The sequence below is a fragment of the Nannizzia gypsea genome, genomic scaffold (genome assembly GCF_000150975.2).
Source record: "Nannizzia gypsea CBS 118893 supercont1.2 genomic scaffold, whole genome shotgun sequence".
NCBI classification, from domain to species: Eukaryota; Fungi; Ascomycota; class Eurotiomycetes; order Onygenales; family Arthrodermataceae; genus Nannizzia; species Nannizzia gypsea.
The window spans coordinates 339654-366099 of NW_003345200.1; the positions used below are offsets into that span (position 1 = coordinate 339654).

The 26446-nt window shown below is 46.6% G+C and overlaps 10 protein-coding genes and 1 non-coding gene across 11 annotated transcripts; 6 read left to right on the forward strand and 5 right to left on the reverse strand.

The window, feature by feature from the left end:
* Window positions 1-396: 396 nt before the first annotated feature.
* MGYG_02120 (AGC/NDR protein kinase) lies at window positions 397-3338 on the reverse strand (the record flags this gene model as incomplete). The annotated part of the gene is made up of 4 exons (XM_003174542.1): window positions 397-1044; window positions 1117-1179; window positions 1261-3077; window positions 3137-3338. 4 exons carry the CDS (start codon window positions 3336-3338, stop codon window positions 397-399), a joined length of 2730 nt encoding a protein of 909 aa, XP_003174590.1.
* A 1017-nt stretch (window positions 3339-4355) lies between these two features.
* MGYG_02121 (FK506-binding protein 4) lies at window positions 4356-6000 on the reverse strand (the record flags this gene model as incomplete). Its single annotated transcript, XM_003174543.1, has 4 exons — window positions 4356-4561; window positions 4629-5346; window positions 5415-5837; window positions 5914-6000. The coding sequence occupies 4 exons, from the start codon at window positions 5998-6000 to the stop codon at window positions 4356-4358; spliced, it is 1434 nt and encodes a 477-aa protein (XP_003174591.1).
* Window positions 6001-6453: 453 nt separating this feature from the next.
* MGYG_02122 (DNA repair protein REV1) lies at window positions 6454-9969 on the forward strand (the record flags this gene model as incomplete). The annotated part of the gene is made up of 2 exons (XM_003174544.1): window positions 6454-6508; window positions 6560-9969. The coding sequence occupies 2 exons, from the start codon at window positions 6454-6456 to the stop codon at window positions 9967-9969; spliced, it is 3465 nt and encodes a 1154-aa protein (XP_003174592.1).
* A 464-nt stretch (window positions 9970-10433) lies between these two features.
* MGYG_02123 (DJ-1/PfpI family protein) lies at window positions 10434-11207 on the forward strand (the record flags this gene model as incomplete). The annotated part of the gene is made up of 2 exons (XM_003174545.1): window positions 10434-10452; window positions 10546-11207. 2 exons carry the CDS (start codon window positions 10434-10436, stop codon window positions 11205-11207), a joined length of 681 nt encoding a protein of 226 aa, XP_003174593.1.
* A 938-nt stretch (window positions 11208-12145) lies between these two features.
* MGYG_02124 (hypothetical protein) lies at window positions 12146-14260 on the reverse strand (the record flags this gene model as incomplete). The annotated part of the gene is made up of 5 exons (XM_003174546.1): window positions 12146-12724; window positions 12789-12920; window positions 12960-13859; window positions 13931-14012; window positions 14082-14260. The coding sequence occupies 5 exons, from the start codon at window positions 14258-14260 to the stop codon at window positions 12146-12148; spliced, it is 1872 nt and encodes a 623-aa protein (XP_003174594.1).
* A 1346-nt stretch (window positions 14261-15606) lies between these two features.
* MGYG_02125 (aspartate aminotransferase) lies at window positions 15607-17107 on the forward strand (the record flags this gene model as incomplete). Its single annotated transcript, XM_003174547.1, has 4 exons — window positions 15607-15783; window positions 15839-16604; window positions 16676-16942; window positions 17007-17107. 4 exons carry the CDS (start codon window positions 15607-15609, stop codon window positions 17105-17107), a joined length of 1311 nt encoding a protein of 436 aa, XP_003174595.1.
* A 1487-nt stretch (window positions 17108-18594) lies between these two features.
* On the reverse strand, window positions 18595-18984 carry MGYG_02126 (hypothetical protein; the record flags this gene model as incomplete). Its single annotated transcript, XM_003174548.1, has 1 exon — window positions 18595-18984. The coding sequence occupies one exon, from the start codon at window positions 18982-18984 to the stop codon at window positions 18595-18597; it is 390 nt and encodes a 129-aa protein (XP_003174596.1).
* A 2443-nt stretch (window positions 18985-21427) lies between these two features.
* MGYG_02127 (hypothetical protein) lies at window positions 21428-21900 on the forward strand (the record flags this gene model as incomplete). The annotated part of the gene is made up of 3 exons (XM_003174549.1): window positions 21428-21483; window positions 21562-21751; window positions 21808-21900. The coding sequence occupies 3 exons, from the start codon at window positions 21428-21430 to the stop codon at window positions 21898-21900; spliced, it is 339 nt and encodes a 112-aa protein (XP_003174597.1).
* Window positions 21901-23499: 1599 nt separating this feature from the next.
* On the forward strand, window positions 23500-24340 carry MGYG_02128 (hypothetical protein; the record flags this gene model as incomplete). Its single annotated transcript, XM_003174550.1, has 3 exons — window positions 23500-23547; window positions 23758-24200; window positions 24286-24340. 3 exons carry the CDS (start codon window positions 23500-23502, stop codon window positions 24338-24340), a joined length of 546 nt encoding a protein of 181 aa, XP_003174598.1.
* A 632-nt stretch (window positions 24341-24972) lies between these two features.
* Window positions 24973-25054, reverse strand: MGYG_10523. The gene has a single exon. It is a non-coding gene; the product is annotated as a tRNA-Pro (tRNA).
* A 438-nt stretch (window positions 25055-25492) lies between these two features.
* MGYG_02129 (orotidine 5'-phosphate decarboxylase) lies at window positions 25493-26401 on the forward strand (the record flags this gene model as incomplete). Its single annotated transcript, XM_003174551.1, has 2 exons — window positions 25493-25649; window positions 25725-26401. 2 exons carry the CDS (start codon window positions 25493-25495, stop codon window positions 26399-26401), a joined length of 834 nt encoding a protein of 277 aa, XP_003174599.1.
* Window positions 26402-26446: the final 45 nt, after the last annotated feature.

The following is a 26446-nucleotide window of genomic DNA, read 5'->3' on the forward strand; positions in this document are numbered from 1 at the left end:
TATCCGGGAAGTTGAGCTACTTTGTTACTTTGTACGTTAGATGGGACTATTTCAAGTTAATGCCCAAGTCGGCTAATATTGTTCACCTTCTCGCTTCTACTAATCCATGTATCTAGTAGTAAGCCGGCCAAAATTCAATAGACGGGAATAATGCTGGTTAGTTATTAGCGAATGGACTGGCACTTTAATAATGATAATCTAGGACAATCTAGGACAATCTAGCATAACACGATCTAAGCAATAGACGCCTCGAGAGTTCTCCTTACAAACTATCCAGCAAGCCATTCTAGTTTCAATGCCAGGTTTATACCAGTGTGGCGCCCAAACCCAGTACAAGGAATATATTCTCGTCAGAACGAGGCCCAGAACTAGTCTTTAGGACCAGTGCTCCCCTTTTCACTGGTCAAAGACACTAAAGACATCTGTCGGACGATGATAATCATACCCCAAGAACGCCTCCTGTTTCCGAATGCTCAATGCAATTTTCCCCGTGTTTTCGTCTCGCAGAATCTTATCACGGGCTTTCCGCTTGCCCTTCTTCTTCGTAGCTTTCTTGACGTTAGCTGCGTTCTCTGCGGCATTAGGGCACTGTTGATTCTGCTTTGCATTGGGCGCTCCATTATCATTATCAACTTGGACATCTTCTGGAAGGATCTCTTCCGTAGTGTCATCATTTCTGTCTGCAACTGGAATGTTGAAATACTTGGTGTCTTCCCAGCTCCGTACCTTGGGTATAAATGGGGGCCTTGAGTACTGCATAGTTTCCCATTCAACCCCCCTAAAGAAGGGGTGTTCTTTAATATCAGTGGCGTCATCTGAGTACACGTAATAACCCTGATAATTCTTGTTCAAGCTATCAGCGGCCTTATCAAATATAGTACCAGAAACTTGTTTTGAATGGATACAATCATTCAATGAATACTTGTAAGAGGACAGCCGTCCATCTTTTTCTCGAAGTATTCCTGCGATAAGATTAATGGCGTCATTGGAAACCAGTCGGTCGGATGGACGGTCTGCTGGAAATACCAAGTGACGCTTGTGGTTCTAAATATTTGCCCGTTAGTCCACAATCCACCAGCTTTTAGTCATAAGGAATGTCTTTAATTGAGACTGTACCATGATATTATCCTTGGTTTTCTCTCTGCAATCGGCGGCAAACGGTGTATATCCAAAGAGGCACTACGGGCCATTGGTTAGTGTCAGATTATGAGGAAACGAAATGAAGTGCCCTGAAAGCCGGAAATGATAGGTAATGCGCACCTCGAATAGAATGATGCCAACACTCCACCAGTCACATCTACCATCGTATGGTTCTCCGTTCACAATTTCTGGGGCCATATACTGACTAGTGCCTACCATGCTGAGTGCCAATCTCCTTCGCTCTCGGCGATTTCGCCATCGAAGAATGTCTTCACCCGGACAAGGCTGCCTCCTATCCTCCCTGCCCACTGGCCCAGCATTTTTCCCATCAGGGGAGTTAGCAATCTTGTATGCCTTTTTGGCTTCTTTGGCAGCAGCTTTCTTATCCTCAGCGTCTCCTTCGATTTTGATACCCAATTTCTTGAGCAATGATTGTCGGTGATTGTGGAAGTATGACTCGTTGTGAGACCAATGTCCATCAAATGCAAGTCCAAAGTCAGAAATCTTCAGGTGACCAGACGCTGAGATTAGGAAATTGTCTGGCTTTACGTCTCGATGGATCCAACGAAGTCTATGGGCCTCCTCGATGCAAAGGATCATTTCCGCCACATACCACTTTGAGACAGCCTCGGATAAGATATGCTTTCTCATCAGCAAAGAAAGAAAGTCACCGCCAACCATGTAGTCCATAATTAGGTAGAGATTATGTTTATCCTGGAAACTCGAAATAAGCGGCACGATCCATTGAGATTTGTTAGAAGCGACTAGAAAGTCTCTCTCCGCTCGTAGGTGACCTTCTTGACAGTTTAGGAGCATTTCAGATTTGCGGATAACCTTCATCGCGAAGACATTCTTTTTAAGACTTTCTGGACCCTTTCGGCGGAACGACCGTGGTATCTTTGGGGTTGACAGCTCGGGTTCGATGCCAACGTTCTTTTCTTTAACCAGGCGAACGACACCAAAGCTGCCTCTTCCTAAAACTTTGACCACTCCATACCCTGAAACCAAGGGGCTCTTTTTACCATCTCTTCGGTTCGAATGTGTCCTTATCACACGATTTCTTCTGAGGTGGTTGGATTCTTGACGATACCAGGCATACCAAACATCCCGCCGTTCCTCTTCTGAAAGAGGTAATGAGTATATGAACCGTTCAAGTTCACGCTGACGGCGTAGCCTGGGAGGCTCTTTGGAGAATAAAGAATCAAAGTGAGTTTCAAGGAAGATCTTTGCCGCCGCGGCTGCTTCTACGGTAACAATTGACGGCTTGATAAGGGTCGGCTGGGTGTCTCCAAATGACGGTTGCGGACTTTCCGATGAAGCACTGTTCGCCGGAACAGTACATTTTCCTTTGCCAGTCAAGCTTGCAGACGTCCTTTTTGGTAGGGAGATAGGACTGCCTTCCGAGGTAGGATTGGTGGATTGGCTTTTGTGAGAAGTGCCACTTCCACCTAAGTGGGAAGCTGAGGAGTCCGAGTCATCTTGGGCATTATCACCCAATTTCTGAAGTGTAGATGGTGCAGAAGGCTGTACAGCAACTGAAAACCCTATAGCTGGTCGTAATCGCAGATTTGTACGACGTACTACAGTTGGAGGTCCGAATGACATTGAGAATTTATCCGATATTCTCTTCGTTAAACCTATCCCAGAACGAAGTCGCTGCTGGCTGGATGGCAACGAACCTTTGGGGGCGCTCGTCTTCTGCTGCTCTAGGGCAGCGTTGTTAGCACAGGTCTCCTTTCCGAAGGAGTGCCTACTGTGATCAGCTTTTGACTCCTTTCTCTTTTGCAAAGCACCCGAATCTGCAGGCTGGTCGATGCTTTGGTTATTTCCCTCAGGGCTGAAAGGCCTACTTCCGTTCGTTAGAAGTTCGTTGGTGGCTCCGTCTTCTCTACTTGATTGGTAGGCCGTTTTCTGGATCCCTTGAGAGATGATACTGCCTACGCATGGGAACAGTTAGTATATGATGCACCTGAGACCCAGGCCAGGAGTAACTCACCTCCGCTTTTGCGTGCTTTAAATAGTGAAAGAAATCTTGACCCTTTCTGTTTGAAAAAACCACGAACCGATCTTGCACCGTTGGTACTGTTGTCCCCTTCAATGTGTAAAGATGTCTCAGGCAAAGACGGATTGTTACCTTCGACTGGAACTACTGTCTTGGAAGGGGTTCCGTTTGGCGATACACTCTCGGGGCTGCTCATGATATCGTCATGAGAATGGCACGTATATAGGTATAGTAGGAGAAAAGGAAAGAAGCTAAAAAATCCTATGGCTATCAGAAACCATTGGGATCTTTTGGAAGAAAATAAAATAAAGAGTAAAAGGAGTGTATGATGAAACGTAGCAAAGATGTACCATGCGGTGATGTGATATCCTTGGGTAACTAATGCCTTGATAAACGATAGCAGGCATTCTGCTCTCACAGCTTGCATAGGCATAGGGAGTAAACAGCCTCAGCTGCTTCGCGCTATGTATATATATATATAGGTATATATGATTGAGAGGGAAATCCACTATGGGTTGCTGTGGTATTGTACGTAAAGAAAGCCCAAGCTGCGTGGGCGGAAAGGGCGAAAAGGAACTGGAGTTTGACAGCAACTCCGACCGGGGGCCATAGGCCATTAAATATCGCGACATCATCACTGGCAGCAGAGCTATTCGGTGGTAGCTCAGAGCAAGACACTATAGTTGTACTAATTAACTGCGCTTCGAAATAATCATGTAGGGTTTTGATGACGTCGACTACTTTAATGATGTTGATTTATGCTTAAAAACTTTAACTATTTGAACTGAGGACACGGGCCACATCTTGACCTTGTTTGGAATGTCTAATGGGTGGCTTGGGCGCGACGAGCATTTAAACCGAAGGCTATGGTCTACGAGAACAGGATTCGAGCCAAACTACACGGTCTGAATGTTATTCTATAAGAAAGTAATCTTAATCAAGTATACACATGCGGATATAAAACGCCAGTCTTTTTGGGGATCGCCCGATAGCAACACGAACAAATCAGCATGGAGGAAACACCAACAAAGGAAAAGGAAAAAGAGAAATGGTCCATAAACCAACAGAAAGCCTGAGAAATAATTTTTGTTCAGTTTTTGTTATCTTTTATTTTTAGAAAACTCCACTGAGAGAAGTAATGGCATGAGATAACAGAACCCATTGACTCCATTAAAATAGGTGTAAAAGCGGACGAACACTGGCCTGTCCATATTTACTTGATGTTCAGGAGCTTCACGTCGAAGATAAGTTTAGAATTGGCAGGAATTCCAGGGAGAGACTGCTTCCCGTATGCAAGATGAGCTGGGATGGTGAGTCTTCGCTCGCCGCCGACAGCCATTCCAGGGATACCAATGTCCCAACCCTTGATCACTTCGCCCGTTCCAACCTTGAAAGAGAAAGGCTTTCCGGATTTATTGGCTATTTTTGGTGTGTTAGCTGCTGCACAACAAAGGTAGAAGAATAGAGTGTGGACCTGGGTACTTACAGTCGAAGACTTTGCCATTCTCGAGCTTTCCAATATATCTCATCCCAATTCGGTCACCCTTCTTGACCTGCTTGCCTGTGCCAAGCTTCTTATCATCAACGGTGACTCCTTGTACCTGCTTCACACCAAGGGTGCCAGTCTGAGCAGCCTTGGATGGGGTAGGGCCTTGTTCAAGTTCCTTAGCGAATTGCACTTTCTTGTCGGACTTGGCGCTGGCCTTAGCAGCCTCAGCCTCAGCGGCTTCACCGTTATTCTTCTTGAGCTTCTTCATCTGCTTCTTGCTCAACTTGGCCTCTCCATTGGTTGCTGGCTCGTCCTTCAGGGTCTTGGAGATCATGTCATCCAAGTTTGGCTCCTCATCGGAATCATCTGCAGGGCGCTTCTTCCCCTTCTTCTCTTTCTTAGATTGCTTAGTCTGGGGCTGAGCTTTGACTTCTTCCTCCTCGTCGGTGTCGATCTCCATAACCCTTGGGTTGGCAATGTCATCTAGCTCATCACTCTCATCATCATCACCTACGAGGGCAGCTAGCTCATCTTCATCAGGAGAGAGATCATAGTCATCTTCGTCCTCGTCCTCATCATCCTCATCATCACTGTCATACATGTTTTCAAGAGGAGTGACATAGTTTCCGGTGACGTACACAGTGTGAGTGCCGGTGACCTTGAAAAAGACACGTTCACCCTCACCAACCACGAAGTCCAAAGTTTGCTGGCAGTTCTATAGAAATTGTCAGCATTTTCTTTCATCAATGTGTGTGCGTGTATATGAATAGACGGTGAACATACGCGCTCTGGGTCAAGTGTGCAGACAACAACTTCATCGAGCTCCAAATCCTCATCACTGTCGCTATCATCCTCATCATCCAAGGCCTTACCCTTGCCTTTGACTAGTTTAGAAATAGCAGCAGCAAGGTCTGTATCTCCCTCCTCGTCGTCATCATCATCGTCTTCCTCCATGCCATCGTCCATATCCTTCAGAGCAGCCTCTAGCATGGCCTTCCTCTTTCTAGCGGGGTCACTTGGGCCACCATTGGTCTCATCGTCGGAGTCATCATCATCTTCGTCGTCCTCGTCGTCCTCATCGTCATAGTCGAGACCAGGAGGAGGGCGGATGATCTTCAAGGTAGCTCGAGGGGCCTTGTTGGCCTGGGCCTCATCCTCATACTCCGGCACCGCGTCGGGATCAATTGCAGCCATGGTCACACGGAACTACAGCGCATTTTGGTCAATTAAATCGCCTCCTCACGAGCAAGTTCGTTAGTTATCAGGGAATTCATCCACACACCATAGCAGCGGCATCGGGAACAGCAGGCACCAGGGCACCTGGAGGTACCTTGGCCGCGTAGAGCGCAACTGGCTGAGTTCCCGACATGGTTATCTTCGTTAAACGAGAGAATTCTGTGCAGTGCAAGTCACGGGAAAAAAATGAACGGACAACGACCCAGCTCGTTCTCTTAGCAACAGGAAGAAAACCTCAATGAAGATAGAGAATTTTCTCTGAAAGCTCCAACTCTCGTTTCCACATAGCAACGAAAAAGAAAGAAGAAAAAAAAAAGTAAAATTCTTTGGCTTTTTCGCGCTAGGCCGACAATGGCTAGTTAGCTCATCATGATTATATAATACGTCATGTGACCGGTGCATTCGGCGTGTTTCTTTCGTGTCAATAAACCATTAAAGATACTCCGTACGAAAAGTTGCATCACGACAATAGATAGGTATCAACGACGATATTAAGCATAAAGACAGCTTGAACAGACAATCGTGGGGCTTGAAACACAGCGTACAGTTGTTTTGAATATGGTTTTCAACTACAGAGTGCCGAACAATGGGCTCTAGACTTGAGGCAGGCTCCAACGCCACGCGTAAGAGGATCGAGAACCGTGAGTGCAGGTGCTACAAATATTTTAATACTACACGGCTAACAGGATCAGATGAGTTTGTTGGAGAGGACGGCGAAGAGTATGGGGCATCTGGTTTTGGAGGCTTTGGAGATTACTTTCGGCGGAAGAAAATCAAGCTTCAAAATCTAGATGCTGAAATCCGTTCTTCATCTCCAAACAATCCACCCATATTCGAAGGCGTTGTGGCACATATAAATGGGTACACGCAACCGTCACTGAACGATCTTCACCGTATGATTGTGAGCCATGGTGGAGGATTTCTTCAGTATCTCGATGGGAAAACAACGGCAACTCACATTATTGCCAGCGCATTAACTCCCCGAAAAAAAGAGGAGTTCCGGAGATACCGTGTCGTAAAGCCGGCATGGATTGTTGACAGTATCGAAGCTGGCCGTATGTTACCGTGGGAGTCGTATCGTCTACTTGATGAAGGTACCACGCAAAAGGTTCTGAAGTTTGATATCAGCGGTAGAATTTCTGCCGAAAACAATACCCAGTCACAAAGTTACAGGACCCAAACAGATTCAAGCTGGTACACTTCTCAGTTAAACAAAGAGCCACCTTTTGGCTCCCGGAAAACGGTCGGATCCTCCTCAACCGCGAACATTACGGAAGACCCTCCTGTAGAAGACGAGCTGGTAACTGATGTTCAAGCAATGACTCAGGATGACTGTGGTGCTGCCTCTCCGACAGCCCCTGGAGAAGCTGGTACACCGGGTTCAGATTATCTTTTTCCTTCGACTCAGTCGGAACAGACCACCTCGGAGCAGCTGAACAAGAGCCCGGAATGTGACAGGAAAAAGCAGCTAACTTCTGAGGAACACAACGCCTTACTACTTTCTAAAGCACACATCCGGCAATCCAGCGTAGTGAACCCCGATTTTATCCAGCAGTACTACCGTGAGTCTCGCCTTCACCACCTTTCAACCTGGAAGGTGGAGCTCAAAGCACAGCTGCAAACCATCGCCCAAGAACGTGGTACCGCAAAACTTACATCTGTCAAACGGCCTCCTGGAACAAGGCGGTATATTCTTCATGTGGATTTTGACAGTTTTTTTGCAGCGGTTTCTTTGCAAAAGCACCCTGAGCTTGCCGAAAAACCCGTTGCAATTGCACATGGAACTGGTCCAGGATCCGAAATAGCTAGCTGCAATTACCCTGCACGCAAATTCGGTGTTAAGAACGGGATGTGGATGAAGGGAGCCTTGGAGCTCTGCCCAGAGCTCAAAGTACTATCTTATGACTTTCCGGCATACGAGGACGCTAGCAGGAAGTTCTACGAAGCAATACTTGACATTGATGGCATTGTTCAAAGTGTTAGCATTGATGAGGCCCTTGTTGATATTTCTGCAATTTGTATTCAGGCTGGTGGCTCTGACGGAAGAGCAATGTCTGAAGCATCAACATATCGGGAACAAGAAAAGGCAGATACAGTTGCGCAAAACTTGCGAGATTCCATCAAGCAGAAAACTGGTTGCCATGTATCTGTTGGCATTGGGCAGAATATCCTACAGGCAAAATTGGCGTTGAAAAAGGCAAAACCTGCCGGCCAGTTCCAGCTAAAGCCAGAAAATGTGCTTGATTTTATTGGTGAATTTACTGTCACTGATCTTCCCGGTGTAGCGCACAGTTTGGGGGCAAAACTTCAAGAACTCAGCGTCAAGTATGTCAAAGATATCCGCCAGCTTAGCCGGGAAAGGTTAACCGGCCATCTTGGTCCAAAAACTGGTGCAAAGTTATGGGAGTATGCACGAGGAATCGACAACACTGTTGTTGGGGACCAAGTAATTCGAAAGTCTGTTTCAGCGGAAATAAACTGGGGAATTCGGTTTGTTAACCAGACACAAGCGGATGAGTTTGTGCAGAGCTTGTGTGAGGAGCTACATCGTCGGCTGTTGGAGAACGGGGTCAAAGGCAGACAGCTGACGATGAGGATAATGCGAAAGGCTGCTGATTCACCGGCTGATCCACCTAAACATCTCGGGCATGGCAAATGTGACACTTTTAATAAGAGTGTCGCCCTACATACTCCAACCAATGCAAGTGATATCATTGGTAAAGAAGCAGTTTCCATTCTACGCAGCTTTAACTTCTCACCTGGGGACCTGAGAGGATTGGGAGTGCAAATGACGAAGCTCACGCCCATTAAAACTACCCCCGGTGGTGAACAACCAAATAGCCAGCAGCAGCTCCAGTTCAAAGCGGCTAGCCCTAGCTCGGAGAAGATGATTCCTCAAGATCCCGATGAAATTCTCAGTCCTAAAAAGGAGGAGAACACAAGCCCACATATATCTGCGTCACTAGCCTTTAGCAACTCGCTAAGTGATACATCTCAGAAGCCCTTGAATACAAGAGGCACACAGTTCATCTTACCGACACAAGCAGATCCTTCAATTCTTGCAGAACTACCAGGCGATATTCGGTCTAAATTGGCTCCAAGGGAGAGACCGAGTGTCAGTGAGCAGCTAAAAGCGGCAGCTTCTGCACAACGCTCAATGAATACGCCTTTTGCATCAACAGCCCTTCCTCCGGAATCGCAACTTGATCAGGACACCCTGAATGCATTACCTGAGGATGTAAGGGCGGAAGTTCTAGGCTACTATAAGCAAAATGCCAACGCACCAGTAATCGGTTCTTCAAGCCCTACACCTTTACCAAAATCACCGCTTCACAAAAAACCTACGACGCCAACAAAGCCAAGGTCTGGTCGCGGACGAGGACGACCAAGAGCTGCTGCTAGGTCGGCAACCGGGCCTACCCACACACAGTCGAGCTTCATACTCCCTCAGCCCCCGTTGTTCACCCATAGAGGCACCAACTCCCCGGATAATACTTCCACACGAACATCCGCGAATCCCGGTAGCGAGATCTCAGCGGAATTTCTTGCCGCTTTGCCGGAAGACATACGTCAGGAAGTTCTAGAAGAGCGCAGACAGGCTCTAATCCAAGAGCAAGGAGGCGTAAACCTTGCCTCCGTGCATGAGAAGAATACGCGGATCAAACAGCGTAGATCTAATAATGCTTCTGTCCCCGTAGAGCCCGAGCAGAGACTCCTCCGCTTTGATCCGCGTCCTGCGAAACCTACCTTTACATCAAAAAGGCTGTCTTCTCTTCCGGAACTTCGTGAGGCCTTAAGTGAATGGTATGCATCATTTGAAGACGACGAACCGTACGAAGAAGACGTAGAAGCGCTCACCAAGTATCTGAGACGAGTCGTCCTTGAGGAAAAGGATATTTCAAAAGCCACTGACTTAACGCGATGGCTAGGCTGGCTCGTCAACGATTCCAACAGTAGCTGTCATAATAGCACGGGAAACACGAGCCCCTCAAGCAGGTCTAGCCTATCACCGTCTGGCTGGAAGAATGCAGTTATCAAAGTGCAGAACTGCGTGAGCAGCGCTGTTGCGCAAAGGGGCTTGCCTCCCGTTGATTTTACGTGAATCCTACACTATCCATTCCGTATTTGTATAATCCAACGAGACCTTTTTGGCCTATCTTCATGCATAGATATGCAATTGAGCGCAATATTAATAATGCCAAACATGAATTTTGATAGATTTAGTAAATGTGATATTTCAGCCTGCTGTCACCTTGAGTCACCCCGCTAGTGCAAGTACGAAGATGCGGTTTCACTCTTGATCTCATTTACACATTCCACAACGAGGATTAAATATATAAAAGACGGACGGCTTGGACAATAAGACAGGATTCAAATCTTCAAGAAAACTACTCAGAGACCGGTAAGCCATTCCTCGCCTCTTGATCGTCCAGATTGCGACGTTCTCTGGATGAGTACTGCTCAATCCAACTGGCTAAACTGCTCTTTATACGACGGAAAACCGGTATACGTTCTAGCCGGAGTCAACATTTGCTGATTTACAAGGTGTAGGAAGTATAGAGCATGATGGCGGCCAATTCTACAGGTATTTACCCTTTACCGGCCAGGCTGTACAAGCTTAGATACTAAGAGGCATGGATATTACTGTCTACCCGGCAAAATACTAATACTGTAGTAGATCTCAAACACTACGCCATTATTCTGTTCGAAGGCTTCCAGGCCCTCGATGTCTTCGGCCCTCTTGATGCTCTCAACATCACTTCTCTCAACAACGGCATCAAGCTCTCTATCATTGGGCCAACATTGAGCCCAGTGAGCACAAAGCCACCACCACTTCCCACAGTCAACCTAAAGCCTGGATGGGGCTTCTCTGAAAGTGTGGTTCCTACACACAGCTACGATGATCCACCTACAGACATCGATGTTCTCATCGTTCCGGGTGGCCTGGGTACCAATCACCCCGCCAACATTGAGCCAACCGTCCAGCTTACTCGCAGGTTATACCCGGATGTCAAATATTTATTTAGCATCTGTACAGGAGCAAAAGTACTCGCTGGAGCAGGCCTACTTGACGGGAAGAAAGCAACGACCAATAAGAGACGGTACGAGGAGTCGATCAGGCCGTTCCCTCACGTCCAGTGGCAGCGGAGCGCCAGATGGGTGATCGATGGAAATATATGGACATCCTCCGGTATCAGCGCGGGTACAGACGCCATGCTTGCCTTTATCGGGATGATTTATGGCAGGGAATTTGCACAAGATGTCGCAAAGAGGATGGAATATCGTTGGGTGGAGGATCCAGCAGATGACCCATTTGCGGCCCCAGAATTGAGCTTCTGACCAGGGACCGGAGTCTGCGTATATGCAAGCCCTGCGTCACACGTTGCCTCGAGAAGTGAGGGGAAAAAGAAGCTAGTGGTTTTTATGCGAGACGGTGTTTTGTTGGTAGCTGTGGCATATCTCAACATGTCTACGGAGTATGCTTTGGAGGATGATTGAGGGGGCGGTTGGACCTGAATCCACACCCTGGTCATCTCCTGCATCAGGGATGGAAGGGCGCTGTCATAGCTTCGTTGTTTAATCTCAGCTCAGTGTATAAAAAGTAAGCATTAGCCAATTGGCGAGATTCCAGAGAAAAGGAAATCCCTTGTGCATCCATATGCACATTGTTGCAGCAGCCAGAATCAAAACCAACATCCATATGTATACATACCTATTGGTGGAAAGATTAAGCACCATTATTATTTCCATCATCCGCGTTTATAAACTCTTCAAGGTAGCGTGCCCATAACATCATGCCTCAAAAACATCTCACAGGTATCGATTGATTCTTGTCGAAGTTGATATTGAGGCTGCTGGTGTCCACTAAAAAGGCAGGTGACCAACCTCGGCTACAGGCGGATAACTTTTTTCAGCGGGGTTTGCCGGCGCTAGTCCGCGACAGGCAAAAGGGATCTCAGTGGTTAGAAGCGGCTAGGGCTTAGGGCTAGGGCATAAGTCTGGGGTCGGGTATTTAGTGATGGGCTGGCAGGATCATCACTGGAGAAGTAGGTAGTTGGCGATGCCCCAACACATCAACCAAGATGTTGTAGATATGTTCAGGAAACTTTAGCCAAGCAAGGCAACAGGAATTTGATAGTTATAGACTTGGCGCAGTATTAACCTGTTATAGGAGGACACTAGCCGTCGTTCTTAGTACATTAACTGACCCTGATATAATGATGGACAATATAAGCTATAAACTAATATTGTAGATAGTAGCAAAACATAGATGCCGGCTAGTGCTCACATAGTCCGAAGCCATGAGACGTGAATTCATTGTTGTGGTCAGAAATAACAGTTTTCCTTTCTTCCATCAGCTCGAGGCGCAGTCCTTTCGCCTCTTTCATAGTCATCGGAAAGTTATCCAGATGAGAAACAACCTCATCAAAAAGCTCCATTGGAAGTTTTCCCAGAGCCCTGTCCAACGGTACCTGTTCCTTCCACCAGTCTTCTCTTTGCGCAGGTACATTTGCCGTAGAGATGATGCGAATGTTTGGGTCCACAAGAAACATCGCAAGGATCTTTCGGTGGCCTGGTTTGGTAGGATCTTCCAGCTCGAAAGGGCGGACACGATGTTGTAATGTGTTTAGGAATGTGATGAGACGTCCTTCTTTGCAGAGTACACTACCAATCTCTTGGGCAGTGCAGTACTCATCCTCGACTCCAAACACTACTTTCAGCCACTCACGATGGTCTTGCTCGTAGGAGATATCATCAATATCGTAAAAGTTGGCCATTTGACGGAATTCAAGGCGGCTCTCGGTTATGTTGACGCTGTCGTAGTAGAATAGCGCTGAAGCACAGATGTGTTCGTTCTATAGAGCGGGGTTATTATACTTTTGCAAGGAGCATGAGAAGATTATATCACGAAATACATACCAATTGGCCCTCAACATGCCATGAACCCCCCGCATACTTATTGTTTTCAGGCGTAAGATAAATGTTCGCCAGCTTCACAATGATTTGCAGGCCTGTTTTCCCGTAGTCCCTCTGAAGATTGATGGCCTCTCGCTCTCCTAGTGGTTTTTTGCCATCATCATGGACATTTACCTCCTCCTCGGGGACGAATTTCCCCGGCTCAGGCTTTACTACCTTGCGAATTTCCCATTCCCACTCCTCGAGCCGCTGCCAGTAGTCATCCTCATTTTCATCAGGAAGTTGTTGAGGCCGATCTTCTTCTGGGATGTCGTTTGGATCCGGGTCGTAGGTGCAGGCAGTGTATTCAATCCGCCTATAATCTGGCCAATTTTTGCTACGGGATAATGTCTCATTCCACAAAGGGATTGTGCATGTAATGATTTGCTCAAGAACTGCATACAATTCCTTGTGTGCCTCAGGATGCAAGTTATTTATATAACTGGTGATGGTGCAAATGCTTGAATCGATGGGCTCGCGCGAAGCATTTGTCGGATCATCCATCGGCCGGAATGCTACATCGCATGGGAGCCACTGAAACTTGTCACTGAAAGGGCGATCCATCTTTCCCATAGAAGGGTGAGTTTCCCGGCGGCCTTCGCCGGGAGCCCCGGTTTCTGGCATAGAAGGGATAGGAATTATTTCTCCAGTCCCAGATTTAGTGATGCCATCATGAATGTTGAGAATGCCATCTTTGACGATCCGTGATTTGCCATAAACCAATGGGAAAAGTGAAGGATGGACCAGATCCAGTACCTGATTATCTGTGTAAGGATGATAGTCCTTTTGCGCTTCAGGTACATTCTCGAGACGAGCAACTGATGCTTTCAGTGATTCTTGAAGAGATGAGGGAATAAGGGTGTCGGATTTCATGACACCAGAGGCAAGCGCAGAGATAATGCCGTCAGTTTTATATGGCTTTGATTTGTACTGAAGTTCATCAATGATCCAGTCAACCATTTTCTCTGTTATATCTAGGGTATCATCTTCTAGAAGCTCTCGCCTCCATTTGGCGGTGATATTCATGTCAAAGACCTAGTAAATAAAAGCTATTCAGTCGAGTCACCAGAAGTAACTCAAGGAATGAAAAAAAAAAGGCATATTACCTTGTCTTCCCAGCCGGGTTTGTCAGTGATATCATTCATGACGTGAATCATTGTATGTTCCCTCGTTGTAAGCAGGGGCATGCTACTCCGTATACAAGGAAAAATATTAGCTAACCATTACCCAAATGGCTTCAGCAATAGGAGCTCTCACAATGCATAGGCGCCATAGATATCATTTTTGTCTAGTGCATTGTCGAATAACTTATGTCTGAAGTTCTTGGATCTATTGTATTCCGTATTGGTTACAAATCCATCGCCTAGAGATGCTCTCCATTTCCCAGCTTGATTCAGAGGGATACCAAAACCTGGGAGCTTTAGGGCAGGGGACATTGTCGAATAACGAGCGCTGAGAGGAGCACGTAAGCCTTTAACAAAAGACGAAGTGAGTCGTCGAGCCATTAAATCCTGTTGGTATCCACGGCTTAGAAGAGAATGGAGTGCTTTTATATTCTGGTTTCTGTCGTTTCTTTATCTCCTTTCTCCTTCGACAGGGGTCTTATCCAGGCAGCAGTCTGTCTAGCAATGGCCAATCCACTCCACTCCAGCTCCGAGGACAGCGCATGAGCCGCCAGGCAGAGATGGCGCAATTAAGGAGCCCATGGCTCTGATAAGCAGGCATCAGCTTGTTATTTGTCTCATCTTGATTCCGTTTCTAGATGGAAAAGTCGGCGAAAGTGAAGTCGAAGTCCGACAAACAGAAAAGGGGCAAGCTTATCTAAGCGAATAAGCGCATGCTGACTTATTCCTTATATAAGCAATAAATTCGCCTCGGTTCAGCGAGTGCTCCTTATGTAAGCCGCTTACCGGCTATTTCCCAAAGCAGAAAAAGAAAAAAGAACGTCCAGCAAAGAAACATCCCCGGGGAGCAAATTCCGGGTTCAAGGAACAGCCACAGAGCACTCATTCGCTGGGATGAAGCAGAGAGAGTGAAGAGGGAAATAGGCTAGTAGAAATACCGCAGAGCCAGAGGCAAGAGGTATTTCAGTCAAAGACAAGTTGAATTTCCCTCGTATTTGCTGTCTATCATCATCCAGCATTCAGTCAGCGGATACTCCGTACTCCATGCAGAGTGTGCTAACGGCTTGCTCCCAAACTGCAGAAGAAGACAGAAGTACTAGCTCGTTACTCCATATAAGTATTGCACCAGCCGTGGGTATCCGCTTGTCCGCGCATATTTTACCAGATTACTTTATACCGCTGGGCGTTGGTCGCCGTCATCCTTCCAAGGTTGCGCCTCGTGGTGAGGAGGTGGTGGAGAGCACAAGGAGATAGGCAAAAGACCATCGCAAGTAAAAAAAAAGGGAGCCAGCCAGCCGCCACAACAGGGGATGGGACTGATCCCGGAAACCCTTTGACTTTCTGACGTTGAAAAGGGTGAAAAAGCAAAGACGCAGAAGGAAGAAGAAAAGATACGAATTGAAAAGCCCGGTTTTAGCTTCTGCAAAACTCTATCGGCGGATGGTACTTATATGAATACACTTGACTCGGGCTTTTTCTCGACGGGTTGCTGGAACGAAAGAGATATCATTTCTTCTGTCCTGTAAGAGATCGAGCATAAATACGTCACTGCCCACTGCACTGGAAAATAGTACCAGGGTTAGTACTCGACCATATCAGGAACAATCTCGGATACCTAGACGCAAGAACCAAAGAAAGGAGAAAAAGAAGGCGAAACGATGGCACCCTTACAGCCAGAGAGTCTCTTTTGCAAGCTGGATACAGCACCAGCAGATGAAGTCTTCGCTCTGATGGGCGATTTCGCCGCTGACACTCATCCGGACAAAGTCAGCTTGGGCGCTGGTGTGTACCGAGACAACGAGGCAAAGAGTTGGAGGCTACCGGCAGTCAAGAAGGTAAGATACTCCTACGCTCTTTCCTACTGATACAGGAGTCACTAACATGTTACAGGCTGAGCAATTACTCCTCGATGACCCAACTTTCGATCATGAATACCTGCCCATCCCAGGATATGCACCCTTCTACAATATGGCCAGAGATCTCGTCTTCGGAACGGGCGAGTCGAGCGTCCCAAAAGAACGGATTGCCAGTCTTCAAACCATCTCAGGAACCGGAGCAAACCACATTGGAGCCCGTTTTCTAGCAGACCACCTCCCAAAGCTATCCAACCCCAATGCAAAGCGCACCATCTGGATCTCAGACCCAACGTGGGCCAATCACCATTTGATCTGGAATCTCGTTTCGAGCGGAACCTCCGGCAGTCCCATCCAGGTGAAGACGTACCCTTACTACCACGAGCCCACACGATCACTTAACTTCGAGGGAATGATGAAGGAGCTCGAAGGCCATGCTGTTGCCGGTGACGTCGTCCTTCTCCACGCCTGCGCTCACAACCCTACCGGAATTGACCCGACCCGTGCTCAGTGGCTACGGATCGCCGACCTGTGCGAGAGCAGAAGTTTATTCCCATTCTTCGACTCGGCCTACCAAGGTTTTGCTTCCGGAGATCTCGACAACGATGCCTGGCCAATCCGCGAATTTGCCAAGCGTGGCATGGAACTCTGCGTTGCCCAGAGCTTCAGCAAGAACCTGGGTCTCTACGGCCAGCGAACGGGCGCTTTCCACCTTGTCTGCCGCAATGCAGAGACAACCATCCGCGCCAGATCTCAGGTTGTTGAGCTTCAGCGTGGCGAGATCTCTACGCCACCATCGTACGGTATGTTGTGCCTGGATACATAACTTGCTTTCTAACATTTTCATGCAGTGACACTAACTAAACCAATGTAGGACCACGACTTGCCGCAAAGATCTTGAGCGACCCGGCTCTCGTCGAGATGTGGAAGGAAGATCTCATCACCATGAGCAGCAGAATCAAGTCTATGCGTCGTGCTCTGTACGATGAGCTGCAGAGACTCCAGACCCCGGGAACATGGGAACACATCATCAACCAGATTGGCATGTTCTCGTACACCGGCCTTACCAAGGAACAGGTCCGCCTCCTTCGTGAATACCACATCTACCTGCTTGACTCTGGTCGTATTTCCATCGCAGGGCGTAAGTTACTCTTCTCACCACTAACTAAGTTATAAGTGACTAAACTGATGACCCTTTCTTATAGTGAACACCAGCAATCTGAAGTACGTCGCAGAGGCCATGGACGCCGTAGTCCGCAAGACTACCAAAACCTCCAATGGCTCCAATGGCTCCAACGGTCACTAAATTACGAATAACTCGATCTATCTGACACGGCTCAAATGATTTTTAAACGACGCTACGTATCTCATCTCGACGTCCCACGCCAACGGGGCCAGTCTCCTATGTTTTGTCCGCCTATCACTTTCTCACGATCCCGTTATTGATATCCTGCATTTTGGCCTTGTATCCCAGCCCAACTGGCCAGCAACCTGTTGGAATATTTGATTATAAGGGTATGCCTTCTCCTTGCCCTCCATCCCTTCCGTCCCAGCTCAACGCATAGATGTAAGACGTTTTCATGTTTCTATACTTTTCATACCTTTTTGTTGGTTGCCTATTAGAGTGGACGGTTCAGCATTTGTTGATTTTATCCCCAGCCTGTATTAGCAGGGTAGTCAGACACAGCTACATTCTATCTAGACACCTTTAACCGGTTAATCTACAGCCCTGATCCATAATTATACATTTTCCCCAGTATCTTATAATGACACCTTCAAAGGTTTTAGTTCAGTTCATACTTCAGTCTTTAATATCTATTGGATTGAGGTGGATAACCAAATAATCTTTGGCCTTACACTCTCCCCTATACTCTACCCTATACTCTCTCTTACACTATTTTTTTACACTCTTTTACTTATTACTACTCTATACTCCATAGTAGAGTAAGAGAAGAGAGAAAAAAGTGTCCCTAAGGGGAAAGGTGCTTTGGGAAGATAAACAAATACAGAGAGAGTAGCTTAGTAAGTTAAGGCGCTATTATTAGCCAATAATATAGCCTTATTCTCCTTAGTAATAAAGTCTTTCTACCTTCCCTACGTGCTTATATAGTGAGAGTAACGTGTCAGAACAATAATTAGACCGCCATATTGTCCATATGTGTTGGGATATTCCACTTTGGCTACGACTCGCACTCATTACTCAGGGTATTCTTGGGGCGTTGGACCTTTTTGTCCCTTGTGGCTCAACAATATGCGATGACCAGTGGCGATATAGTTCTCCAACCAACTCTTTTCCGCTTCAACGCCAACTCCTTCGCGTCTTCCACTACGTCACTTCAACCACTTTCGTCTTCGGTATATTTGCCCGCTTCCATTTCTCCAGCTTCGTTAACTACTGGCTTCATTATTATTTTCTTCTTCTCGCAATAAGTCTTCCAGACCTTTCAATCCTCTCCCGGTATATCCCATCCCAATCCCGTTTGATGTGGGAGGCCGTATTGCGGAGCTGCAGGCTATGATCGATAGCGCAGAGACTACTGAGGAACAGAAGGCCAATCTTCGGGCTACAATTAACTTATACAGCGAGAAAAAACTCACTGGGAGATTTACATATACCCAAGACGGAAAAACTGTCTCTCTTAGACAACTTGACCCTTGCGTACCTTTTGGACAGAGGTATATCTCGTCAATCTCGGGCGGTTCCTCAGCGTGATTAACTTCTTTTCGACTAGGGAAATTTGCACCAGCTCTCTGCACAGGCTACTATTCCCACTGCTATGACGGAGTTATCTTCTACGCCCTTGCAGCCTTTAAATCAGTAACTTGCTCACTCTCACACTCGGTATAACAATGCTTAATGACACCGGGAGTGATGCATTGACGGTCTTTGGTATTATATGATCGTGTTGGGCATCCCCCCAACATATGGAGGGCTTGGCCCACAAGTCCATCTCTCGCTCGGCTCAAATCTTCAACTGTATAGTCATTATAATCGTTGTCGATGGGGCGAGAGGTTTGCAGTTGAGGCTCAAGACTATCATAGATATGGTGAACAATATCATCATCAAATGTGATACCCGCTTCTCTCAATAGATTGACTTTAGGAACAAGAAACGAAGATATTGGGACGTTGTCTCTATTGGAGAATCGGTACTTCATTCGTGTGGCTTCACAAAACCACATACTGCTGCTGAATATCTGCAACAAACCCAAGCCCCATGATCTCTGCCGGGTCGCGTTATTGAAATCATGACAATACTCTTCTCGTTCCTTTGTGATGAATCAACAGTTTGGATAAGGATTTTCTTGAATCCTAGATGATGGTTGATCAATTACCTTAGGGCGTGAAGTTCCTCGCTATGGTACGTCAAGACAAGAATTTCTTCTTGAGCGTGATTGCTTCTCACGAGCCCTAGTAGTTATAAGTTTGGTAGCAGCACAAGTGTAATGCGGGTTGAATAAGGACGACCCAGCTTTCCGTTTCCAAACTGTATTGGAAACTGACATGAAAAAGAGGCTCCTGGGGAAGTCCGGAATGTCCGCACCATATATCCTGAGAACGAGGCCATATCCCCGCGTACTATACCTGGCCTATTGATAAGTCTGCCTTGATAAAATGTGGTACTTATAAATGCTGAGATGTCTGGGACTAGACTGATAGTACGACCGAAGGGTATATGATGCATAGTCCCTACTGTTAGGGATAGATATTGCCTAAAGGGACTGATCCAGCGACCAACAGAGTCGCTCCGGGCAGGCGAAATGGCTCGCCAGGGGCTTAGATCCTTATTATAGATGCCCTTAGTGCCGTCATAAGCGTCTGTATAGACCTATCAAGCCCCATATCATCGAGCGGAGGCCGCTTTTTAATGATGGTGCATTTTTTGATGCTTTGGTTAGGTTAGGGCTGGGGCTAGAGTGAGCCCACACCAGTGGCCGGGTCGGCAGGGTGAAGTTATATCTTTGATATTTCTTTAGGCTCCGCTTCCAGATAATACGTCCAGGGACGCGTTCATAGCCGTCAGTTTCTCCTCCAACTTTAAGCAGCCCACAATTCAGCCCAAGAATAATAAGAACTGGTTTTTGGGACTGGTAATAATGGGCAGTCACCATCATAGCTAACAACGATAGCTTTTTAGTGCCATTGTCCACATATACTCCAAGGCAAATGGTTGCCATATAAGGCTGTTCATATAGTAGACCGAAATTGGAGGCACATCGGGGCTGACGGTCTAGCCATGACGGTTCCAGCCAGACTTAAAGGGCTCCGGTTGATGCAGCACGATCCAGCCGGTGTAAACCAATATATATGGTATTTCCGGAAAGTTGAAGATATTCATCTTTAGGAATAGATGACACTGAAGATTGGTATCTCGAGGTTGAGATATCTAACGAACAGCTAGTTCGGGGGACAGTAACTCCAGTTCTCTCGAAAGTAGTCCAGATGGCGGCCATGGATAGCTATTCTGAAGGACTGGGGTTCTTCTTCCCTTGAAAGAGAAGAATATGAATGGGGAATTTGAATGAGAAATGAGGAATGGGGAATATAGGAGCATCCAGGCCCCTTTTTATGTCAAAGACTTCGTTGACAAAAAAACTGTTCACAGTGCTCTCAATACGGGATATAAAGTCGTCAAACTTGATAGCATGGCCAGCGACTATCTGTTTGGCGAACTTTCTCGCGCAGTTACCTTCGAAATATCGATCGAATGATTCAGGGTTAGCATAGTTGGTCAGTTAGCTAACTACCTACCTAGGTACCTAGGTACCTGTTAGTGACTATGGCCCTCTGTCACTGCAAAGCTGCTTCACCCCAAGGCTGCTTCACCATAAGTAACTACTTCACTGCTCGTTATGTCACTGCAACTGACTTCACTCGACTCCGACTTCACTCAACCTCGACGTCTTTGGGGTATTTAAACGCTTCAATCTCCAACATCTCCATCTTCATTATTACTATCTGTCCTTCTAGAGAAGAGATGACATCCTTTGGCACTTTCCTCGCTGCTCATACGTCCCAACCCTGGCAAGTGGGATGTACGAGGCAGTAGTTAACAGTTGCTGGATTCCAGGCAGGGAATACAACCTTGACATCCAGCAACAAACAAACGCCAGAAAATACCCTTCAGCCCACTATCGAGATGTATCCCGAGAAGAAACATCCTCCTTGCTTTTTATATTCTAAAGGGAAAAGTTGCCCCGCGGAGACACTACCAACTTTGTGGCACAGATATTGGCTATATGAGTATTTATCATTACTCTAAGGTCAGTATTTCTTCGACCTCAAGCACGGCATAGACATAGTTACACACACGCTTAACCACCGTTTGTCTCTTAGTTCATCTCTATGGTTTTCTCCATCTCTGGCTCGGCTGTGCCCAGTGGGCAAGCCTCACAGAGCCCACTGCAAAAACCCACTTCTACTTCTGCATTCGGTTGGGTTACAACAAGGTAAGCCTAAATATTGCCATGTATCTAGGTAACTAGTGGCGTCATATGTTCTATGCTAAGGAGTTAACTAGGCACCTAGGTAGTTGGTTATAGTCACGTAAAAGTGTCCATACATCTGAGCTCATAAGATGTTGAACGTCTCGTGTCTTCTCTCGACGTCCATACAGCAGATACGATGGCTGACCAAAGACGACACGGTAAGTCTCGTTTCTCCGTCTCACGACTTTCAAAGTAACTCTGCTAATCTATTACCTTCCTGGGTATAAGTACGCCCTGAATATCCGAAACCCGAAGCCACTAATGAAGAAGTGATATCTTTTGTAAAAGACTGCTCCGCTATATTGGAGGAGCTACCACCGGCGACGCATATGCCGAACGATTTCCTATCTATTTTAAAGGAGCCAGGGTAAACCTCTACTTATATAGTAAGGCGCAAACTGAATTAATATTCGAGAATAAAGACCTTGGAAATACTCTATATATGGAGCTCTATGGTACTGTAAGTAATAATATCTTGCAAACTTTTATATCACAACTAATTAATTTAAAGTTTAGACAAGGCGTTTATGGGCGTATTCAAGATTCATCTACTCGTTTATTGCTATGGTTGCAATCTTAGGGGGTTATATCTTTACAGGTGCCTATTAAAAAGCCCTATTCTTCATGCCCCTCATTCTCTGGTTCCTCGTCTACGAGTTTGGGAGACGCAGCATATCATTAACGAATAACGAACCTCGAATCAATAAGTGGGTTACCTACCGACCATAGGGGGTCGAGTTCAATAACTTCTCGATTATTGAACTCATCAATAATATCAAAGAATGGTGTTCGCCGGCGCCAGCGACCACCCTAGCGAAACGAGCAACCAATAGAATCTAGAAGGGTCCTATTTCTTCCTTTTCTTTTCTTTCTTTTCAACATCGAATTTTGTGTGTTGTGCTCCTCTTCAAGTATAGAAATACGGATCGTTGCTTTACTCTTCCTTGTCAATGGCAAGCTTGTAGCTACTATAGAAACCGACTCCTAGCTCGTTTTACTAGCCTTGATTTTATCGGAGTATATTCATGAAGTACACAACGCGCTTTCTCTTTTTCATTAAACTCATCTTTATGCCTAGTTTAAGACTTACGTGCCTTAGCCTTGCTATTCCTTAGAGATACATATCTGTATCACTTCGACGGCCATACTAGGGTATATCGGGCCATGGGAAATGAGCTGTGTAACCAGTTAACTAGTTAACTAACTGGCCAACTGCTAAGGCTGCGTTTAGGTTCAGCCAGCGCCAAACTCTCGGGACTTGCCGGATCTACGAATGTTAAAAATGTTAATGTTAACGAGTTGATCTTTTTCAACACTCACCATCTTGCGCGTCACAAATCGAGAGAGTCTGCCGTGTTAACACAATCGAAAACTACTGGCAACCTTGATGAGACAAAATCGCGTTTAGCGGTAATTAGTTACTGTGCTTAGCGCTGCGCCATCTGCAGGTTGCTGAGCGCTCGGCAAAGCAACAGAACTCGCTTCAAAACGGATGAACCCTTGCAAAAACAGGAGCTCAACAGGTTCCCAGCTCTATGGATCGTTCTCTTGTCATGCATCGAAACCCTTATGAGAAATTAATCTCCCTTCCGTGTGATCCGTACTTCATAAGTTACGGGGCATGGTTGAGATTGACGTGATGATTACCTCCCACAACTGCCGGCTCCGTGTTGTTGATGAGCTGCATCGTGTTTGCAGTGGGTATTGTCAAGCTGCAGATCATTTTTTTCCTCCGGCAGGGCCAGAGTACAGAGTACGCGTGTGCGAGAATGACGTTTGCTCCTTGGCTTCCAATTTCTACGCCGGACCCGTATGTGCGACATATATGCACTGAGATTGAGCTTAGACAGCTTATGAGGCTGAGATACGGCCTCCAGTACCTATATAAGATGGAGTGCTTATTACCGTTATTACTGCCTATCGCACAAAATGTCACGAATGTTTTGGCCGTCGAAACGTGTCCAGTCCGCCTTGGTGGTCTGTACCTTAGTTGCTCTTAGTTTTACATTGTACTACCTGCAATTCAGGAAGCCGGCTCAGCCGCCGATCGGTAATGCTTCTCCCATACAGATATTTTGCCGCCTGGAAGAGTCTAATAGTGTTGTGATATCTAGAGACGGAACCTCTATATTCTTTCACTTTCCCTCGTAACGCAACTAATGTCCACAAAGCCTTGATATTAGCAAAAACAAGAAAGGAAGACATACGATGGCTCGAAGTGTTCTGCATGCAGTTGTGAGAGCCAAATTCAAATCCGTGCGGCGATTACAATTTCCATCCGCTTACCTACCTATCCCATGTGCCACAGTCCAGATTATACGCCTTTTATCTACACAACCGAATCAACACCTGAAAAAGGCTTCTTAATCCCGTACTCTGCGCCAGGTCGTGAAATCCAGGGTCGCGAGGCTGTCGCCTACCTAACTTTCATTGTTGAATACTACGAAAGCCTACCGGACTATCTAGTATTCATCCATGCCGACGAGGACCAATGGCACAACGAATTTCTTTGGCAGCAAAACCAGTGAAGTGTTGTATAATTTCCGGTACCAGGCTGCTGATGCTCAAGGTTACGTCAATCTACGCTGCTCCCTAGACACCGGCTGCCCTACCAGTGCAAATCCACGACATCCCTCCCTACAAGATGCCCGTCACAAGGATGTTCGGTTATATCTAGCGGACATCTACATGTACCTATTCCAAGTCCCTTACGAAAGTGTTCCAGAACATATTGGCGGAGTATGCTGTGCGCAGTTTGTAGTGTCGCGGAAACAGGTCTTGAAAAGGCCCAAAGCAGACTATGAGAGGATGTTGAGCTGGGTAGCTGGGACAAGAACCACCGACAGCTTTGGGGTAGGCTGGGTGATGGAGAAAGTCTGGCATGTGGTTTTCGGAATGGAACCTGTCTAGTAAGTACCATTCTGTTGCTAATTGCTGTTTGCTTTTTCCCCCTTCTTTCATTGGGCTGACCAGCTATGCTTACAATATAAATAGTTGTCCATCATTCAATCAATGTCGCTGTGACAATTTTGGCCGGTGTGAGGCGTAGTAACATAATATTAAACCTCGTTTACCTGTCTTTGCTACTAGTTAAATTTTTATATCCATCATTATGAACGAGTATTGGATAATGGCTGGCTGGTCATCGTTATCATCCTTCCTATCCTGAAGATGGTATCTTCTGATCCATCGACCTTGTGATTTGTGTGCTGTGCTCCGTATATACCCAGACAGTATAGCAGGTTATAGGTTATACGGTCGCCAGTTTCTACATGCTCTCCAAACACTCGTCCAGGGCTGTACGAACGGACAGCCCAGTTAATCCCACAGGCTTCCTCCCTCCTCCCAGCATTTTAATTATCCCTTTTCAGCGCCGGTGCTTCATGATACCTAGCATTCTAGAAGTCAAGCTCACCGATCTCTTGGAGCATTTTCAGTTACTTGGGCTTCCGCGCCAGCTGAATGCCAGAGTCATGATTGTTTTAGGATAACCAAGTAGGCAATCGTTGATAGTTTCTCTACAATGTAGTTATACAGCCAGGTACATAACTAGTATTACCACCCGCACTACTACTTCTCCCACAGTATGAAAAGTATTATTGACTGAAAAAGTCCATAGCAGTTACCAAGAGCGAGCATATAGAGGGAATAGAATAAAAAAAGAAAAAAGAAAAAGAAATGGGGCCCTGCCGCGACTCGAACGCGGGGCCTCTCGCAACTTCGGTGACCCAAAGCGAGAATCATACCACTAGACCACAAGGCCATTTTCGTTGTGAGGAGAAGCGCTGGGTTGATCATAATGGTATTACTAAGCTCATAACATTTGCCAGCCGACGACAGCATTATGTCTAAACATATTGATATCACCGATCTGAATATTTTCTGCTTGTTTTCTTCCAGCTAAAGGAAGATTTATTTGATGCGATGTTTGTATCTTGAGATAGCCTGCGGGGATAAGGATGGCTTAGTCATATAGAGTCTATGGAGGTCACGTTATTTATTGATGAATTGACCAATTAAAACATTTTTTAAGCTCAGCTTTAATTCAATTTCACCAATAAACAATGTCATAAGGCTTGGCGGTGGTTATATAGACTACATTTTCGCGCTTCTTAGTAAGTCTTTCTTTTGCTGCGGGACATCTAAACATCTACTCAACATCTACTTCACGAGACATCACAGAGACGAAGACAAAGACACCATGGCGTCAAGGTCCCAAGCCTCGTACGGGGACCGCGCAAAGGCGCACGCGAACCCGCTTGTACGGCGGCTGTTCGAGATAGCAGAGCAGAAGCAGTCCAACGTGGTCGTCTCTGCAGATGTCACCACCACCAGCGCACTGCTAGACCTGGCCGAGCGTGAGTCTCGACACTTCCATTGCCTACGACAATAACAAGAAAAAAAAAGAAAACCTGACATAAAGCACAAGATAGGCCTCGGACCACACATGGTCGTGCTCAAGACACACATCGACATCATCACTGATTTCTCCCCGCAGACAGTCGATGGTCTCAAGGCCGCCGCACAGAAACACAACTTCCTTATCTTCGAGGACAGAAAATTCGTCGATATAGGCCACACCGTCCAGATGCAGTACCATGGCGGCAGCCTACGTATCTCTGAATGGGCGCATATCGTCAACTGTGCCGTGCTAGCAGGGTCAGACATCGTCGACGCCCTGGCGCAGGTATCTTCTTCCGCCGAATTTCCTTACCCCGCGGGCGAGAGGGGTCTGTTGATCCTCGCCGAGATGACTTCCAAGGGCTCAATGGCGACGGGCGAGTACACCAAGCTATCTGTCGAGATGGCTAGGAAGCATGCTGGGTTCGTCATGGGGTTCGTGGCTACGCGGTCCCTAAGCGATATCCAGACAGAGACAGAGCGCAAGGCAGATGAAGACTTTGTGCTGTTCACGACGGGTGTCAATCTTGCTTCAAAGGGTGACAAGCTGGGTCAGCAGTATCAGACTCCCGAGTCGGCTGTGGGGAGAGGAGCAGACTTCATCATCTCAGGAAGGGGTATATATGCTGCTCCTGACCCGGTGGAAGCTATAAAACAGTACCAAGCTGCTGGATGGAACGCATACCTCCAACGCATATCTCAAAAATGAAAAAAAAGTTCATGAGTAGAAGCACTAGAATGTCCATTTTACCCC